The 20,391-nt window shown below is 38.6% G+C and overlaps 1 protein-coding gene across 1 annotated transcript in view; it reads left to right on the forward strand.

The window, feature by feature from the left end:
* The window catches only part of LOC107553323 (ecto-NOX disulfide-thiol exchanger 2-like), a 273,927-nt gene that overhangs the window by 225,461 nt on the left and 28,075 nt on the right, over window positions 1-20,391 (forward strand). The window contains exons 8-11 of the mRNA XM_016235520.1: window positions 3,211-3,444; window positions 5,134-5,346; window positions 15,651-15,757; window positions 18,800-18,914. Of these exons, the coding sequence (XP_016091006.1) occupies window positions 3,211-3,444; window positions 5,134-5,346; window positions 15,651-15,757; window positions 18,800-18,914 (669 nt within the window). The remainder of the gene's footprint in view (window positions 1-3,210; window positions 3,445-5,133; window positions 5,347-15,650; window positions 15,758-18,799; window positions 18,915-20,391) is intronic.

The raw sequence follows: 20,391 nt of genomic DNA on the forward strand, positions 1-20,391 counted from the left end.
TCATTGGACATTTTTGAAAATAAGGCATTCAATAACTGACTAATAACTGTTTCTTTGGCATTAAAGTAAAATTACTGAACTTAAACATGTTGAAAATGCCTGATGAAAATGCTCATTTAAAAGAAAAAAATCTCAGACTTGGAGGTTTTTGCATCTTCTTCCTCTATCTATGTGTGTGTGTGTGTGTGTGTGTGTGTGTGTGTGTGTATGTCATACACTTCTCAGTGGCCAGTGAAATATTTTTTACTATACACTTGTCAGTGGCCAGTGAAATATTTTTTACTGTCCATGAAACTGTATTTGCATTATTTCATGAAAAAAACAGGCAGAACAAATTAGGGAAAATAATAATAGTCATCTTTTTTTTTAATTTATAAAAAATTAAATCATTAGAAATGTCAGTATAACACTGCTTTTTTTATTATTTTATATAACAACAGTACAATTGCAATGCTAATATTTATGCTTGCTTTTTCGTTGCTTTCAAACATTAAACCATAGAGCTTTTATTTTGGTGGAAAAACATGTGTGACTCGTGTGAAAAGATCACAAGGCGGCACATCAAATGACATATTCATATTATTACAATGCAGTCTTTGTGATTTGATAATCACACTAAACCAGATTGTTTTCTCAGGCAATTTTTAGAATTAATAAAAAGTTACTGACCTATATATATTTCTGTCATGACAACTCTCGGAGGGATTGGCATGGTAATGTACATGGCAATGTTAATGTATTTGGTCTTGGCGGAATAGATCTGCTACGCTGCTGCTGCTGCGGCAGAGCAAGTAACGAGACTTGTTTCTGACAATGCATCCACGACATGCTGCTGTGAACATGTAAGAAATTTTGCTGCTGCAAATATAACATACATGAATCACCTCACAGCAGATCTATACAATTGGAGCTGGGGAAGGTGGAGGGTTTCTGAAGTAAGCCTCAACTGCTACAGCAAGCACTAGTCATATATTTGAATGTTGAGCAGCGAGCTCATTGGCTACCGATACAGGAGAGAACCAATCAGCTGTCCCATGTGATAATGATGTCATTAGGTCAGATTGAGTTAGACCTATCAGACTGCGCCATCTAGAGTTTCATGCCAGAACTCTGTATATATGCTGTTCATATGAATTTCATTTTTAGATTTGTTTTTATTTTCATTTACATATGTCATTGAAATATTTCAGTTGAATATTTTATACATTTATACAAAATGTGTACATTCATTGTAGATTGCACCTGTAATTTCACAATGTCATAAGCAAGAATACAAAAATGATGCTTATGTGCCACGTCAAGTGATTTAGAATAATTTCACTTTAACTTTTATCTAATGGAAATGAGGCCCATGTGCCCACAAGTTCCCTCTGGACTTGATGGATTGATGCAGAATTAATTAGGGAGGCGGGGCTTCCACACATCACTCAAAGATCTGTAGACGCTGGCCGTCGAGAGTCCCTGACAAGCGCTGACACCTAGTAATACATTTCTAACTTTGAACGTTGCATATCACTGACCTCCTTGACACCGGTCGCATGAGCTGCTTCTCTTATCCAGTCACATCTTAAATCAGTCTTTGTATGCAAATATTAGGATGTCCCTCTCAGCCACAGAACGCAAATGCCGGCCGCTTCAATAATACCTTGTCTATTATTTATTCTTCTCTGAGTGTTGCTCTCTCAGTGGAGAGGGGTGAGACTGGAGCGGCGCCCTATATATTGCGTGGCCTCCTGACGGAGCTCTGCAGGCCTTTCCATAAATTATGGTGCTCATTTCTAACGTGAACACATTGCGTAAAATATTTATCAGCGTCTCTAGGCTGTAAAGCAGTGATAGAGAGGCGGAAGCAAACCATGAAGCTCTTTCTCTCATTTCTGTTGACACGGCCGTCTGTGAATATACATTCTCCTTAAAAACACTTTTCAGCCTCTCTGTAATGTACTCGCAGCATCATACGATTCAGAATTCACTGGAGCCTCTTTCACATATCGCTTGGCCATTTGTCAAGATACTTTTCCAAGCAATTTTCTTTTTTATGCTGAATATATGAACCTTAATATAAAATCGCTTTCTTTTTTCATCCCTATCACAAGCCAAATTATTCTCATCCTTCATGGTTATCTGTGCTGGTTGGGTTCTGGCTTCAATTTCCTCATCTGAGTGTAACATTGGGGGCTTTTTACATTTTACACAGAATAGACAAATATGCATGGTTTGGCCTTAATATGTCAGCAAGCACATGTTAAAAGTGCAGATTAAGCATCAGAGAGAGTTTGTGGGAGGCTCTTTGTCACAGGTCACTTCATGAATCACTGTTGCTAATATGGTGTTTTTCTCATTACATTCCTGCAGTTTGTTAAGGCTAATTGTTTTTCTACTGCTTTCATTTTCTCGTCTTGTTCTCCTTCCTTTATTACCATTTAACTTCTTGCACTCAACTTGTATTTTCCTCCATTTTCTATTTCCTTTCCACTCTTTTCTTGTCCTGTCCTTTTCTATAATTCCATTTGCCCTTCTCTTTCTTTCCATTTCCTCTTTTCTGTTTTTTTTCTTTTATTGCTCTTCCGTCTTTTCTTGTCCTGTCCTTTACTCCCCTTTAACTTCTTTTCCTCATTTCCATTTCCATTATTATCTTTTTTTTCTGTTTCCCCTTCCTCTTCCTCTTTCCTTTCTTTTCCTTTGCTTGGTTTCCCCTTCCTCTTCCTTTTTCCTTTTATTTCCTCTTTGCTTTATTTTCCTTTCCTGTCTTCTATTGTTTTTCCTTTACTCCGCTTCCCATTCTTTTACCTCTTACCCATTTCTTTTACTTTGATCATTTGGTTTCCTCTTTTCTTGTCCATTCCTTTATTCCCCTTCCCCTTCTGTTTCACCTTCCCCATTTCCTTTGCTCCGTTTCCCGTTCTTCTTTTCTTTTCATTTTTTCCTGTCCTGTCCTTTCCTCCCCTTCCTGTTCTTCTTTCCTTTGCTCCATTTCTCTTCCTGTTCTTCTTATTTTCCTTTTTTTGTTGTCCTGTTCTTTCCTTTTCCCTTTTTATTTTGTAATTTCCTTTCCTTTTTCTTTACCGTTCCTTTCCTCTTTCTCATTCTTGTCTTTACTTTGGCTTTACTCTGTTTCCCCTTCCATTTCCACATTCTTTTCCTTACCTTCCATTCTCTTCCCTATCCTTTTCCAATGTCATTGTCCATTTCCATTTCCCTGTCCTGTAGGTTATAGGATCAGGCTGGGATCAAGCACAGATAAGAAGGACACAGGCCGGCTGCATGTAGATTTCGCTCAGGCTCGAGATGACCTGTACGAGTGGGAGTGCAGACAGCGCATGCTTGCCCGGGAAGAGAGGCACCGGCGCAGGATAGAAGAGGACCGCCTGCGGCCCCCCTCGCCGCCCCCCATCGTCCATTTCTCTGAGCACGAATGCAGCCAGTTAGGAGAAAAGCTCAAAGGTGGGACATGTGACGTGTCATACTTCTGTCACAGTGATTTTGTTGCTTTTGTCTGTCACACCTCTGTTGTTTCCTGATGCTTGTGAAGAGGCTCCTACAGTCAGTGTGCCTGTTGGCTGGATGCATCAAAAAGCTATTTGTCTCTTTGAGTTTGACGTTCCATGTGGTTTAATAGAAACCATCTGTTTTGCGAGTGCATCTCGATTCTCTGTCTGAGAGAGAAAAGTGTATTATAGAGAAGCTTTTGAGAGGAAATCAGTTGAAATTAGCCATGTGTATTAACCACTTTTCCGTATGTAATGGTTTATATGCAGTGGGAATGCAGTTCTGCTCACTTTTCTCAGGTAATAGATGAAGGGACGAGAGGACAAGATGATTTTGCATGCTGTTTGCTGCAGAAAATCTCCACGGCATCCTTATATCTGCTAGATGTTTCTGTATAATCAATGTTGGGCAGTTTTTGACAATTATTTTTGAGTCTAAATCAGATAAATGAGCAACCAAGTCTGATGGAGAGGGATTTCAATTTGACGACACATTGATGCAGTCTTAAAAGGGTTGATGGATTATTTGTTTAAATTATTTGACAGTGTTTTCTGATTATCTGTAGTTAGGACATCCATAAATAAATCAAAGCCCCCTAGAATTCTCAGGCAGACATGTGTTTGTGTGCTTTACAGGACTACAGCAAGAATAATAATAATCATTATGTTTGTCTTTTTGTTGTTGTTTTGTAAAGTCAGTCATCTTCGGTGTGCAGACAGCAACAGTGCTTCATCTGTTGCACACTTAATGCCAAACAGCTCAGCAAATCTCTGCCAAACTCTTCTTTTTGTTTTGTTTTTGTTTTTGTGTTTTTAATTTGCAGATTTTAAATAAGCTCAACAACACTAAAGAATAATAGATTTCTGGAAGAGACTCCCTGTGGCATTCATTACAGTGATTTTCAGTTTTCTGTTTCTCATCTCATTCCCAGCCGAAAGTTGCAAGCCAAAGCTTTGTAGTTCGGAGCAATCAGCTTGACTGTTTTCCGTTCTCTTGCACACACACACACACACACACACACACACACACACACCTGTGTGTCTCAGGACTTCATGAACAACTGAATCCATTTTTTAAGTAATATTACCACTTTTAACAGAAAGCACACAATAATATCCGTGAGTTACACTCTTAAAAATAAAGGTGCTTCACGATGCCATAGAAGAACCTTTTTGTCTAAATGGTTCCATAAAGAACCTTTAACATCTGAAGAACCTTTCTGTTTCACAAAAGGTTCTTTGTAGTGAAAGAAGGTTCTTCAGATTACAAAAAGGTAAGAAAGAGATGGTTCTTTAAAGAACCTTTGACTGAATGGTTCTTTGTGGAACCAAAAATGGTTCTTCTATGGCATCGCTTGAAGAACCTTTTGAAGCACCTTTATTTTTAAGAGTGTATGATTGACAAGGTTTGATCGTCCAAACCTGTTGCATGCTGTCGATGTCCGTCCCTGTCCTCTTGTCCTCTCCTAAATGTCCTCTACTTTGCTAGTGTGCATTCTCTGTCTTTTTTGGCCCAGTAAACATGTCTTGCTAATACGTTTTGACACTAGAAGGTCCCAGATGAGAAGTGTTCCTCTCCAACATTGTACTCAACTCTCGTCCCACCATCTGTTTCTCCCCCACCGTTTTTTCTTTCTGCACTCAGACGACTCCAAGTTTGCCGAGGCCGTGCGTGTCCTGCTGACCTGGGTGGAACGAGGGGAGGTAAACCGCAGAAACGCCAACAACATCTATTCCATGATCCAGTCCTCCAACAGCCACATTCGCCGGCTGATGAACGAGAAGGCCGCCCATGAGAAGGAGATGGAGGAGGCCAAGGAGAAGTTTAAGAACGCCCTTGCTGGGATTTTAGTACAATGTGAGTGTTACAGATGTTGCTTCTGTCTTAAAACCTAGCAAGCTGCTTACCCAGACAGCATTTTTGGGCATCATGAGCACATTTGCACCTCACTAGGCTTGGAGAAATGTTAAATTACTGATGATAAAATGACTACTTATACAAAAAAAAAAACACTTTGGGGTTTTCAGGCACTCAGACACATAAAAGATTTTCAAATAGAACTGGAAATTATTTTAAAGAGGTCCTATTATGCTTTTTCACTTTTTTAATTTTAGTCAGTGTGTATGTTTGGGCATAAAAAAGATCTAGAAAGTTACAAATCTCAGAGTCCACTCCAAAGGGAGATATTTCGTTTTTTAAAAATCCCTTTTCAAGAACTATAACGAACGGCTCGTTTGGACTACAAGATTTGCATTTCTCTGAGGCATTGCACAAACCCTGAAATGATTTCACCTTTCAGAGCAAATGTAAGGGCAAATACATGACCACTGACTAATACAGAGATTTGATAACACATTTCACACATCTTCGGGTGGTTATTTTAATTTTATACGCCACAATTCACATTTAGAACAGTTGGGCTTTATATATGAAAATGTGTGATCAGTAACTTGATAAACAGTACCGTTCAAAAGTTTGGAGTCAGTAAGACTTCTTGAATTTTTTGAAGGAAATCTCTTCTGCTCTTTGCATTTATTCACAAAACAATACAGTAAAAAAGTAATTTTGTGAAAGTTTATTGAAGCTGAATTTTCAGCATCATTATTGCTGTCTTCAGTGTCACATCATTCTAATGTGCTGATTTGCTGCTTAAGAAACATTTCCGATTATTATCAATATTTACAACCAAACTAGAATAGAAAAACAGCATTTATTTAAATAGAAATCTTATGCAACATTATAAATTACTTTACTGTCAACTTTGATCAATTGAATGCATCTTTAAGTATTAATCTTTTGCACACAAAAAAAAAGTATTTTCAACCCTAAATTTTTGAATGGTAGTGTATGTCCAACTAATTCAAATATTGAATATCTTTAGAATTGGTTTTGTTGATTGTTCAGGAACAACTTGTGTATATTTCTTCACTATAAACCATAGGTATCACTTTATAATAACTTTGTATTACACTTAGTGAGCATTATCACATTATGTAATTTTTAACAGATCATTAGAACTGCAGAGCAGCTCACATCAGGACTAAAAGCTTCTTGTCTGAAGAGCCCAGTTGTGTGACGTCAGCATAGTTTCATCCATACTATCAGACACAAAAGGAAGCATTCAATAAATGGGTGCTGTCAGCTACCGCATGATTACACTTCACTTCCTGCCATCATGATAGTGCTCTCAACGCAGCAGTGCTTTGTACCTGATTGATCCAATGCCCAGAGAAATGGAAATACCACTCACACACATATAGTTTCCTTGATGCATGGCCAGACGTAATGTTCAGTGTGCTTTTGATTCAATGTGTGGGGGGTTGTGGCCATATTGAGAGAATATTTCATTAAAATGCAACTGGGGTTCAAGAAATGGAACAAAAATGAATACAGACTTATTGAAAGGTCAAGGCAGATAAAATCTTGCCTTAAAAATGAGAAATTTGCAAAACAAAACAAAAATCATACATATGCATCTGTTGAAGAAAGTGTAATTAAATGTTCCAGCGTGGCGTGTATTTACTGAAGTACCAGCAGGAGGCATTCAGACGTATTCATTTAGAAAGCTACACTTTTGAATGCAATGGCAAAGGTTGTTTTACTGTTTACTCTAAGAAAATCTGCCCAACTTTTGACCTCAGAAGCAGTTTACGCTTTGCCGTCAGTTACTTTTACTCTGCAGCTTTTCCACGATTGGGTTTTATAGTGTTCACGCTTTGATCTGAGATCAGTGTGGACCAAAGGTAAGTTCTCCAGACGCCTATACCACTTTGAGCTGAATGCAGAAGGAGGTAGAGTATGTGAAGCATTAGCGCACAGCTACAGGCCTGTCATCTGTAACCTATCAGGCATGTGTAGATCATTTAGCTGCTTAGTCTCTGGACAGCACACCTGATGACCCTTCATAGATTAAAAGTAAGTAACCCCAATCACTAGATTGTCATGACTAGCTTGACTGATTGCTCACATAACCTTGACTTGAGCTTGTAGAGAATCAGATACACTTCTGATGACATGCCACTCAACAATGCACATATGCATAGGCTTTTAACTGTTTCATAACACTTTCTGTGAAACCTGGATGTTTGATGCATGATAAAGGTATTCACAATTCCTCATAATGCACTACCCTTCAGATGTTTGGGGTCTTTCTTTGGAAAGTAATACATGGACATATAAATTGTTTAATAAAAATGGCAGTAAAGACATTTATATTGTTATAAAACACTTCTATTTCAAATAAATGCTGTTCTTTTGAACTTTCTGTTCATCAAATAATCTTGAAAAACATCAAATAATCTTGATAATAAAAATAAATGTTTCTTGAGCAGCAGATCAGCATATTAGACTGATTTCTGAAGATCATGTGACACTGACGACTGGAGGAATGATGCTGAAAATACAGCTGCGCATCACAGAAATATATTATATTTTAAAATACATAAAAATAAAAAAACTGTTATTTTAAAATGTAATTTATTTAATCAAAAATACATTCATTTTGAAAAATGTAATTACTGTTTTTACTGTATTTTTGATTAAATAAATGCAGCCTTGGTGAGAAGAAGAGACTTCTTTCAGAAACATAAAATCTTATTGACCACAGACTTTTGAATGGTAATGTACTGTATGTATCTGTGGAAATTGTCTGTATCTGGATATTGTAAGGTGTGTTCAAACCACAAAAGCCCATTTTTAGATGTAACAATATTCCATTTATAGTTCCTTGTTATAGCAAAAATATCATGAATAATTCATTGAATTATTTATTATGTTTTATGACTATGCTATAAAATAAAGATAAAAGTGGTGAACAAAGGGGGGGGGGGGGGAAAGGGGGGGGGGGGCATTGTACAACTCTGCACAAAAATCAGTGCTTTTTCTTTGCAGGTGACTCTGTAGCAGTTGCTTTTAGAAATACATTGTAGAGAGAATACATGAATGTTAAAGTTCACACCACACTTAGTCATAAAATTAGTCATATTGGCTTTGCAGACTTGCCAGAAAAATCCTTCATCTTTGTGTTTGTTGAATAAAAAGTGAATAATCTGTTTTGTATATATATTATTCAGTAGAATACCTCATGTGAGTCTTTCCCTATAATGCACTATAAAACCTAATACTTTCATGGTAACACCTTTAAAGAGTAAATGCACAGAAATGTGATGCAGATCATAGAGTTTAATGCTTCATACTCTTGAAAGTGTTATAACCATGGTTAAAGTATTAACAAGAACATATAATTGATTATAAGGTTGCATAATAAGGCATTATGAATTATTCTGCATCAATATACAGGTTTCATAGAAAGTGTTACTCCTCCTATACTGACTCGGCTGCTATTATTATTGATACGATTGGAGTTCCTGGTCCAGTCATGGTTCTCCGTCCCATGGACGTGAAGATCAGGAATAATGCTTGATTTATGAGTGATGTCATACAGTAACCTGACCTAATTTGAATGTCATGGTAAGTTTCTGGATATCCCTTCACAGTCACCACTGCACAACACCACATCACTGATGTCTGTCTGTCAGAGCATTGTGCCACACACTGTAGTCATACAGAGATGGAGTTTCACAAGCATCCGCAGACATAAACATATTTACGATTACGACTCTTCTCTAGAGACAGGTTGAAATCCAAGGGAGTTTTATTGTTTAGAAGAGACAAATCAGCACCTTCCCTGAGATACAGACTTCATCTGCCAGAAAATGTCTTTTCTCTTTGTTTGTTTGCTTGTGTTTTCCCTTATAGATATTTCCTTCTGAAGCCTGTCAGGTTATTCTAATTGGTTTAGAGCGTCTGCTTGAGGAAATAGTGACAGTACTGATGTTGTACCAAGCCTGCTCGAGCTGTCTGTCAGAGTTATCTTCTATCAGGAAAACTAGCTACAGATGTTTCATCAGAAAAATCATGTCACCTTAAGAGCAACTTCTAGTAGCTTCCCCTGGTATTTAACACTGTCCAACCTTTTATCTGCATGCAGCAGATACAAAAACAACAACAAAAAAGAAGAATCTGGCACTCTAGTGATGTCTGCACACGTGCAGAACACGCAGAGGAGAGAAAGCATTGTGACAGTCCAGCATCTGTCTTATCTGAACGCAGACAGAACTCACAGCAAAATAAATAATGAAATGCAGGATACCGCTAAGAGCTTGCTGGGGTTGCAGCCCTGCAGGAGGATAGAGCAGCAGGTTGTCGCAGTGGCAGGTGGGACTCGGTGACAGGGGACTTCTGGGTAAGACTTTTCCAGCTTAAGACGGTGGATTCCGGCTGAGACGGCAGACGGGTGCTGTCACAAACCAAATCTGTATTTGCCCCATCTAATGAATGGTTTGTAGTAAAAGTGTTAATGTTTCTGTAAACAACCTCACAAAAACAGCTTTCTTATTATTGCACAAATATGGGAGACAACAAGTATATACAGTGGGTACGGAAAGTATTCAGACCCCCTTAAATGTTTCACTCTTTGTTATATTGCAGCCATTTGCTAAAATCATTTAAATTAATTTTTTTTCCTCATTAATGTACACACAGCACCCCATATTGACAGAAAAACACAATTGTTGACATTTTTGCAGATTTATTAAAAAAGAAAAACTGAAATATCACATGGTCCTAAGTATTCAGACCCTTTGCTCAGTATTTAGTAGAAGCACCCTTTTGATCTAATACAGCCATGAGTCTTTTTGGGAAAGACGCAACAAGTTTTTCACACCTGGATTTGGGGATCCTCTGCCATTCCTCCTTGCAGATCCTCTCCAGTTCTGTCAGGTTAGATGGTAAACGTTGGTGGACAGCCATTTTTAGGTCTCTCCAGAGATGCTCAATTGGGTTTAAGTCAGGGCTCTGGCTGGGCCATTCAAGAACAGTCACAGAGTTGTTGTGAAGCCACTCCTTCGTTATTTTAGCTGTGTGCTTAGGGTCATTGTCTTGTTGGAACGTAAACCTTCGGCCCAGTCTGAGGTCCTGAGAACTCTGGAGAAGGTTTTCGTCCAGGAAATCCCTGTACTTGGCCGCATTCATCATTGGGGTGATTAAGTTATCTTCAAATGTCTGTGCCATTAAATCAACATGCTGAGCAAGATTCCTTTCAGACTGTTGCTCTGCCATGACAGTTGAAAACTGTCTGTAGTGAAGACCATAATGATAGCTGGCCTTGCGGCAACGCTGAGAAGAAACATGTCCTTGATTTGCATTATGAACTTGTGATTGCAGTCCGACACATTTTGTAATGATGCATGAAATCAAGCTTGCACAGCTAGAGGCTGTTGTTTTGGCCACAAGTTTAACTATCACTACACAATTTTCATTTGTGAATAGTGAACATGCAAAACAACTGACACTTTGTCATGACAGGGTTGCTGCACATCAGACTGAAAGCATAGTGCACACTTACACACACCTACACAACTTCAGACGTGCATACACTCAGGCACATGCTCTCCGTCCTGGCTTTGCCATCGATCTCTTCCATCAAATTAAAGGATGCTGAAGTCACTATCGATCGGGCCTCTCTCACTCTTGAGCATGTCTTTGCTGCAGACAGATGTGTTTGGCAGCCTTCCTGACTCCCCAGGGTTTATTAAGCCCCTCTCAGGGAGAGAAATGGGATCTCTGAGTGAATCTGCATAGGTCATGTTATACCATCAGTAATGATGTCATGCATCCATCAAGCCGCTGGCACCATATGCTTTAGTCTCTCAGTCCTGCAGTTACATCACTTAGGCTGATGGATGCTTTGATGTCATTTCCCAGACACTTTTTTTGGATCCATGATGCATTGCACATGCAGAAACTCTTTGAAAGATGATATGATGGTCTCAAATGATCTAGTCATGAGAGTAGCTAGTTTAAAGACTTTATCGAATATCACTTAAAGTAACAGGCACACTGAGATTTAAAATAATAGTACAGTTGATGAAGTCTAGAGGACAAAACCTAGTGAGATGCCTCGCTGTCGGTTTCCTTCTGAAGGGCCGTTCACACTGACAGTGTTAAATAGTGATAAACCAAGCTGAAGTCATTTGGGTTCAACAAGAATTGGCAATTTCCAGTGATCTATGCGATGCAACGAAATTAAGGAATCTTGTGCAAAATAACTGAAATGGAATTTTTTGGAACGTACCAACCTTTGCTTTAGTATTTTGCTAATATAAGAGCAAGACATTATAATTAACCAACACAAAAAAGGCATCACAATCACAAAATAGTTGGCAAAGCACTCCATTTTTGCATTGATGTATTTTACTGATATTTCTCGAAATTTAACGTAATGCACTACCTTTCGAAAGTTGAGGTTGGTAAGATTTTTTCATGTTTTTTTAAATAAGTCTCTTATGCTCACAAAGGCTGCATTTGTTTTAATAAAAAATACAATACAAATACAATACAATACAAACAGTAATATTGTGAAATTATATTATGATTTAAAATAGCTGCTATATTTTAATTTTAATGTATTCCTGTGTTGCAAAGCTGGATTTTCAACATCATTAACATGATCCTTCATTCTAATACGCTGATTGGCTGCTTAAGAAACGTCCAAATTTTTGGATGATAGTGTATGTTTTGCCTTGTCCACCCTTTTGGATGATGATTTTTTTTCTCTACAAAGGATACGTGTGGTGCTGCCTTACGTTTAGGGCACAGGAATGTGCATAATTATGCTGCCTGCTTTTTGGTTCAGCTTTCATGTCATTAGCGCACCGATGTTACCTCAAAACACCGTCTAGGTTGGCAGATTGCTAGATTTTGGAACAGAGTTTATGTCATAGATGTCAGAGCAGCACATTCTATTAGCAGCTGTGATTCCAGCAGCTGTTCCCCTTTTGTCCTGCGCCTTCCTCCTGTCTTGCATTCTCACAGGAAATTACTGCCATGTATCTTGAAGATCCAAAGCACTCACCATATGCTTTAGTCTCTCAGTCCTGCAGTTACATCACTTAGGCTGATGGATGCTTTGATGTCATTTCCCAGACACTTTTTTTGGATCCATGATGCATTGCACATGCAGAAACTCTTTGAAAGATGATATGATGGTCTCAAATGATCTAGTCATGAGAGTAGCTAGTTTAAAGACTTTATCGAATATCACTTAAAGTAACAGGCACACTGAGATTTAAAATAATAGTACAGTTGATGAAGTCTAGAGGACAAAACCTAGTGAGATGCCTCGCTGTCGGTTTCCTTCTGAAGGGCCGTTCACACTGACAGTGTTAAATAGTGATAAACCAAGCTGAAGTCATTTGGGTTCAACAAGAATTGGCAATTTCCAGTGATCTATGCGATGCAACGAAATTAAGGAATCTTGTGCAAAATAAATATCACTTAAAGTAACAGGCACACTGAGATTTAAAATAATAGTACAGTTGATGAAGTCTAGAGGACAAAACCTAGTGAGATGCCTCGCTGTCGGTTTCCTTCTGAAGGGCCGTTCACACTGACAGTGTTAAATAGTGATAAACCAAGCTGAAGTCATTTGGGTTCAACAAGAATTGGCAATTTCCAGTGATCTATGCGATGCAACGAAATTAAGGAATCTTGTGCAAAATAACTGAAATGGAATTTTTTGGAACGTACCAACCTTTGCTTTAGTATTTTGCTAATATAAGAGCAAGACATTATAATTAACCAACACAAAAAAGGCATCACAATCACAAAATAGTTGGCAAAGCACTCCATTTTTGCATTGATGTATTTTACTGATATTTCTCGAAATTTAACGTAATGCACTACCTTTCGAAAGTTGAGGTTGGTAAGATTTTTTCATGTTTTTTTAAATAAGTCTCTTATGCTCACAAAGGCTGCATTTGTTTTAATAAAAAATACAATACAAATACAATACAATACAAACAGTAATATTGTGAAATTATATTATGATTTAAAATAGCTGCTATATTTTAATTTTAATGTATTCCTGTGTTGCAAAGCTGGATTTTCAACATCATTAACATGATCCTTCATTCTAATACGCTGATTGGCTGCTTAAGAAACGTCCAAATTTTTGGATGATAGTGTATGTTTTGCCTTGTCCACCCTTTTGGATGATGATTTTTTTTCTCTACAAAGGATACGTGTGGTGCTGCCTTACGTTTAGGGCACAGGAATGTGCATAATTATGCTGCCTGCTTTTTGGTTCAGCTTTCATGTCATTAGCGCACCGATGTTACCTCAAAACACCGTCTAGGTTGGCAGATTGCTAGATTTTGGAACAGAGTTTATGTCATAGATGTCAGAGCAGCACATTCTATTAGCAGCTGTGATTCCAGCAGCTGTTCCCCTTTCGTCCTGCGCCTTCCTCCTGTCTTGCATTCTCACAGGAAATTGCTGCCATGTATCTTGAATATCCAAAGCACTCACGCCCCCAAAATAGTTGATTGACTGCCTCGTCTCTTAATTCTGAACAGATGACTATTTCTGGAAAGTTTGCTTTAATGAGTTTACATAAGTGAGACGTCCTCTCTAATCTATACACACTGAAGTAATGAGCCCAGCCTGTCATAGATGAAACATTCATCTCATTAGGCTTCCACTTGATGTACTCTTAAAATACAGGAGATGCTTTGACTATCCGGCCAGCAGAGTCGATGAAGGTGAGAGGTGTGTTGTGGTAATTGAGAAAGAAGGAACAGTTGATTTCAGGTAATGCTAAGGAATTAATTATTCTGCTGTTTAATCTCAGAATGAGAAGAATCAGAATGAGTTTTTATTGCCAGGTATGTTTACACATACGAGGAATTTGTTTTCATGACAGAAGAGTTCCCAAGAGTCTAAAAATCTGTCATTATTGACTCACCCTCATGTCATTCAAAACCTGTAGGATTTTCTTTCTTCCACAGACCACAAAAGGAGATGTTAGGCAGAATATTCCAGCTGCTGTTTTATTGCATACAACAACAGTCCATAGCTACCAAAGTTAAAAAAAATTATTTATAAAAAAAAGTTAATCCAAAAAAGAAAATTGTCATCGTTTACTCAACGTCATTTCATTCCAAGCCTGTATGCCTTTCTTTATTCCATGGAACAAGATATTTTGAAAAAAATGTCTCAGTGTTTCATAGAATGAAAGTCAGTGGGGTCTAATGTTGTTTGGACCCTGACGTCTTTCACAATATATTTTGTGTTCTACAGAAAAAAACGAAAGTAATACAGATTTGGAACGACATGAGTGTGAGTAAATGATGACCGAATATTCATTTTTAGGTGCACTCTCCCTTTAACATGATTTTTTTTTTAAAGAAGAGACAGAAATGTAATCTCATTCAGATCTCATCCCTGTAGATACACCAGTCACCCCAGCTCAGTGTTTATGCTGTATAGAGGGGGGTAGGGGAAAACAACATCACTTCCTTCCAACCTGACACAAATTTTTTCACTCCTCTGCACCTTCCCAATCGCCCCTCTCTCTCTTTCTTTCTTTGGCACATACGAGGAATTTGTTTTCATGACAGAAGAGTTCCCAAGAGTCTAAAAATCTGTCATTATTGACTCACCCTCATGTCATTCAAAACCTGTAGGATTTTCTTTCTTCCACAGACCACAAAAGGAGATGTTAGGCAGAATATTCCAGCTGCTGTTTTATTGCATACAACAACAGTCCATAGCTACCAAAGTTTAAAAAAATTATTTATAAAAAAAAGTTAATCCAAAAAAGAAAATTGTCATCGTTTACTCAACGTCATTTCATTCCAAGCCTGTATGCCTTTCTTTATTCCATGGAACAAGATATTTTGAAAAAAATGTCTCAGTGTTTCATAGAATGAAAGTCAGTGGGGTCTAATGTTGTTTGGACCCTGACGTCTTTCACAATATATTTTGTGTTCTACAGAAAAAAACGAAAGTAATACAGATTTGGAACGACATGAGTGTGAGTAAATGATGACCGAATATTCATTTTTAGGTGCACTCTCCCTTTAACATGATTTTTTTTTTAAAGAAGAGACAGAAATGTAATCTCATTCAGATCTCATCCCTGTAGATACACCAGTCACCCCAGCTCAGTGTTTATGCTGTATAGAGGGGGGTAGGGGAAAACAACATCACTTCCTTCCAACCTGACACAAATTTTTTCACTCCTCTGCACCTTCCCAATCGCCCCTCTCTCTCTTTCTTTCTTTGGACGCCCATACTGGCCCCTGCATCCCCTGCCACAGTTGAGCAGATTGTGTCTGTATTCCACGCTGCTTCCAAACAAAAGGCATGGGACCATTTCTCCAAAGCCCAACGCAAGAACCTGGACATGTGGCGAAAGCAAGCAGAGGTTGGTGTTTTCATCTCTTTAAGTGAATGTGTTCATGCTTCACACCTTCAGAATTAAATATGCAGTATGTTACTAGTCTTTTCCAATTCCCCTTCCCTGCAAGCTCCCCATGTGTACTTGAACTATCCTGAAGTCCGTGTATTTTCTTTTGAGTTGAATGTTAATGGTATGTTAATGGTCTAAATGCTCAGCTCTCCCTGGTTGTAAAATGTGACCCGAGTCTGACCCTGAGATTTCAGCGGTTCACAACCGGCAGGTAAAATTGAGTCTTTCCTGATAGAAACAATAGAAATGCCAATATCTTAAATCATTGGTACTCCAAAACCCCCAAAGCTCAGTAAAAGAGATATTTCTTCTCTATTAGTGGAAGCTGGAGACAGATACTGTAAGCTAATTAATGAATCCACATTTTTGTTGTTGAAGTGTTTTTTCTGTGTCTTTCCTCTGTTTTCTGTGGTCATTAGGTAAGTTTTAAGACATCTCTCTGATTATTAGTGTTTAGTTAGCACGTTAATTCCCATTGCTGGCAACATTAAAACACTGTTTTACATGGATCAGATGGTTGATATTGTTTACATCTAATAAAACTGAGAACTCCTGCTATGATGCAAATGATGAGTGTGAAATCAACCAAGGACTGGACTGTCCATGTGTCATAAAAACAAGTTCCTAGAAGCTTACAGTAATTAATTCTCATGGCTTTAAATAAAACATGAATTGGTATCTATTGCGCATGATTCATCAAAAAAATAATCATGTTTGTCTGCATAATAGCACATGCTAAATGATTAAAAAAAAGAAGCAAGATGCATCAAGATGTTCTAGTGGGTAAACTTGACCTTCAGCCTCCTTAAAGTGTGTGTTGGAGAAGGGTAGTAATCTACAGTCAACAACAAACTCGCATTCAGGTCTGACTTTGTTCTAGTATGTAACGGCCACTTTTAATGATCCAATCAAATCACAAGCTGAAGCCCCATCCTTCATTTTTTCTAGTTGAATTTTGTGTTTCACTACGGATGGCTTGCAAATGTTGTTTCATGCTCAGTTGAAGCCATTGGAACAGCTTAAAGATGCAGGTACTGTAAATGCCGAAAGAGTCTCCTCACTGTTTAAGGTAGGTGTTTAAAATGAGTTGCACCATGTCCCAAATAATCCTTTATAGTTTCCTATCTCATAGTTGTAATTAATTTTCTCTCATTCATTCCTGATATACTTCTTAATTTCTGTTGAGAAAAAATTTTGAGTTTCCATCAGAAACATCAAAAAATTTCATCAATTTTCAGCCCATTGTGAATCACATTAAGACAATTTGCTATTACTGCCAGTTAGTGCTTTGTTAACTTCATGAACGGAGTCCTTGATTGACTGCCTTATTCGAAATTTTAAATGACATTTTATCTGATTTGTCTCCAAATGAAATATTTACATGTAGAGTTATTTTAACACACTGTTCTTCATCTGTGAAAGGAGCTTATTAATGCTGCAGTAACTGTGTCCTTATTGAGTCCTTTCTTTTATTGCGTTCCTCTTATTTCACCTCTTTCATTTCTCCCATCAGATGACAAGAAAGGGTATGCAACAACCCAAGAAGCTGATGTAGTCCTCACTTGCTGTTTTCATCCTCCAATCCCCTCATTTGCCCAATGCCCTGGCCACTTGACTTAAGTTGAATTTGTTTAGACTCAGATATGAGCTTCTTCTCATTCCCGGGTTGGCATTGTGCTCTTAGCTTCACCGTGGCTATGACAGGAAGCTCTCTATGCTGTCACAATGAGGTGAAGCCTCATTTGAGAAGAAGAGAGAGTTAGCAGGCCTCTCTCACCTTTTACATTATGAGCCGACCTCAATACTGTCGGAATCCCTCTAGTATGACAATGCAGGGCTTCAGGGATATGGCAAGCTTTCACAAGCCTTTGAACCTCACACTCGAAATGTTTATGTTCTAACAGAGCCCATTAGTGCCATTTAAACATCCTCTGCTGTAGGAGGAGGTTGCTTCACTCCTGAATCCGGTTAGTTATCTCTAGAGCAGGTGACAGTAAGTGATAGGTAATAGATGACACACTATTAAGCTATGTTTACTTTGCTTCTCACCCTTGGAGCTGTTTGAACCCTCGCTGTGCTTCTCTCGTAAGTGTGACGGTAAGATGGCGGCTTCGGATGAGTTCCCCTGCCAGTTTTCCCGGCTATTTCTTGCATAAACAAAGCTTCAGTAAGTGTTGGTTGTAACACAGAAATGTCCAGTCAGTATTGTGGGTTCTCCTCGCTTCAAGCTGATTGTTATTCCAAGCAAGTGGGTATTTGCAGCTGCCTAGATAACCTTAATTCAGTCACAGCCCATTTATACTGTGGGCAGCTAGACGTCCTGTGTTAAAGATTGGAGAAAAGTTTAAAGCGGGAAAGCTAGCTGCTTTCCTGCAGTAGCCCCACAACATCTATCCCTCTCCTGATTGGGCAGATGGGCCTGTTTGCTTTCGTGCTACCTGCTCGACCTCTGTAATTCTCAGTGAGATCATGTGTTGCTATGCTAGACAGATGGTAATGTTTATGCCGGGCCTTTTGTTTGTTGTCAGGGAGTAAGTCTCTCTCTCCCTGTGGCGGTCATGTTGTGTCTTTGCACAGCCTTATGCAATTGCTGTGTGCATGCCTCATTAGGCGGAGAGCTCCCCCATCAGGAGCGCCCACAGGGCAGCGCCCATGCCTAGACATCTGCTTCATCTGGCCCTTCCCGGTCCTGCCGATCTGTGGTGACTGTGCAATCACTTCCTGCCATGTTTAAGCCCCACTGGCAGCCATTATAACACATTAAGAGTCCTTGTGCAATGTTTGACTGCGCACATAGACAAGGTCGACCAACATCAGGTGTCTCTCTGCATCAATACCATTGGAGCAGCTCCGCCTGCTTTTATAGCACTTGACGAGTCCAATCTCTTTTTTACAATCTGATCGAATGGCTTATTACATTTCCGGCTCATATATTTCATGTGTGAGAGATCATCCAGCAGCGGTTGGGATTATAGACTCTATTCCTCTCATTCACAGGAGATCAGAAACATCCACAACGAAGAGCTGATGGGTATTCGGAGGGAGGAGGAAATGGAGATGTCAGATGATGACATGGAGGACGCCCCGGAAATCAAGGATTCGGATGATTCAGGTATCCACCGTTCTAGATTGACAGTCTATAAGCAAATATATAGGAATTTTTCTTAAAGCAGCACAAGTGGTACTTCCTCATTGTTTTAAAGTGGCTTCTGTGCACCAACCGCATATAGATTGAATCCACTGGTGATTCGTCAGTTTTATGAGGAACCTTTTCTCAGATCACACAGTGCTGATACTTGCAGATAGAAGCAATAACCAGCTAATTTTCACAGTATAAATGAAGAGCGAGAAAAGAATTGAGCTTCATAGAAAGCTCCGACTGTTTAATGACCCTTGATATATATCTGAATTCAGACTGTGTAACTGGCACTTTTCTCCTACTTTTTTCTTTTTTTTCAATAAACATTCCCTCAGGAACTAATGAAGCTTATATAATTTGCCTTTCCTGTGAGACCTCAAAGTGGTTTTGAATCTTTTTTGCATCAGAAAACAATTTTGACATAAATATCAATTACTGTGCGTGTCTTTTTTTCTCACAGCATAACCATTGGGAATTCTAATATCTTGAGTTTAAAACTTATTTATGCATACATATTTATTAATATGTGCACCACCCACATGAGCAATAGGCCACGGCTCCAATACCAGCATGCTATATTGATGATTTGACTTTCTGATGTGAGCAAATTAAATCAAATCTGTCTGTGGGCATCCAATTCAATCGTGAAGGAACAGTGTAATTTTTGTATTACTATTCCCATAACCCCCTGTGGTTTTCTGAATGTGGTGCTACCGAGCTGAGCATTAGTCTGCCAGCTGTTCTTCCAGTTCATTTCAGGTTGCCTGTCACAAAAAAAACTGCTGTTAGAGAACTTGTACTATTGCTGCTCAGGACAGAGAATCATGGGATAGCGTAAAATTATCACTGTGGGACACCATTGTCTTTTTTGGCATCTTGAGACCACTTAGCTCACACACAGTCCCTCACACACCCTCTTTACAGTGAGACCCTTGTTGGCTCCACATATGTGCCGCTCAATGAAATTTGAATACAACTATTAGAGATTGTAACGAATCAGCTCATGGGAAATATGAATAATTAACCATAACTAGTTATAATTAATTATGAATATTTTAGATCCGCTGTAGATATTTAGCTGACCTCTCAGGGTCAACTGTCTTGTCAATTCTAAGAACGTTAATTTCCTGGTTAAGGGAAATAACTTCCTTACTGTACAATTCTACAAAAGCTTGTAGCATAAATCTGCATGATTAAGTGACTCCAGTTATGAGCAAACAATGAACCACGTCAAGTGTGATACAAGTAAGGTTTTATTAACTACATAAACACTTAAACTAGTCTAACATACTACATAAACACATAAACTGGTCTAACATAGACATACACACACACACACACACAGTTTGTATAGGGAAGGGTTAAAAGCTTAACGCAGTAAAGAGAAGAGAAATAAGAATATGAAGTTAGAGACCCATTTGCATATTCAGCAGATCTACACCTAAGGGAA

This window comes from Sinocyclocheilus grahami, unplaced genomic scaffold, assembly GCF_001515645.1.
Source record: "Sinocyclocheilus grahami isolate Dianchi unplaced genomic scaffold, SAMN03320097.WGS_v1.1 scaffold470.1, whole genome shotgun sequence".
Lineage (NCBI taxonomy): Eukaryota > Metazoa > Chordata > Actinopteri > Cypriniformes > Cyprinidae > Sinocyclocheilus > Sinocyclocheilus grahami.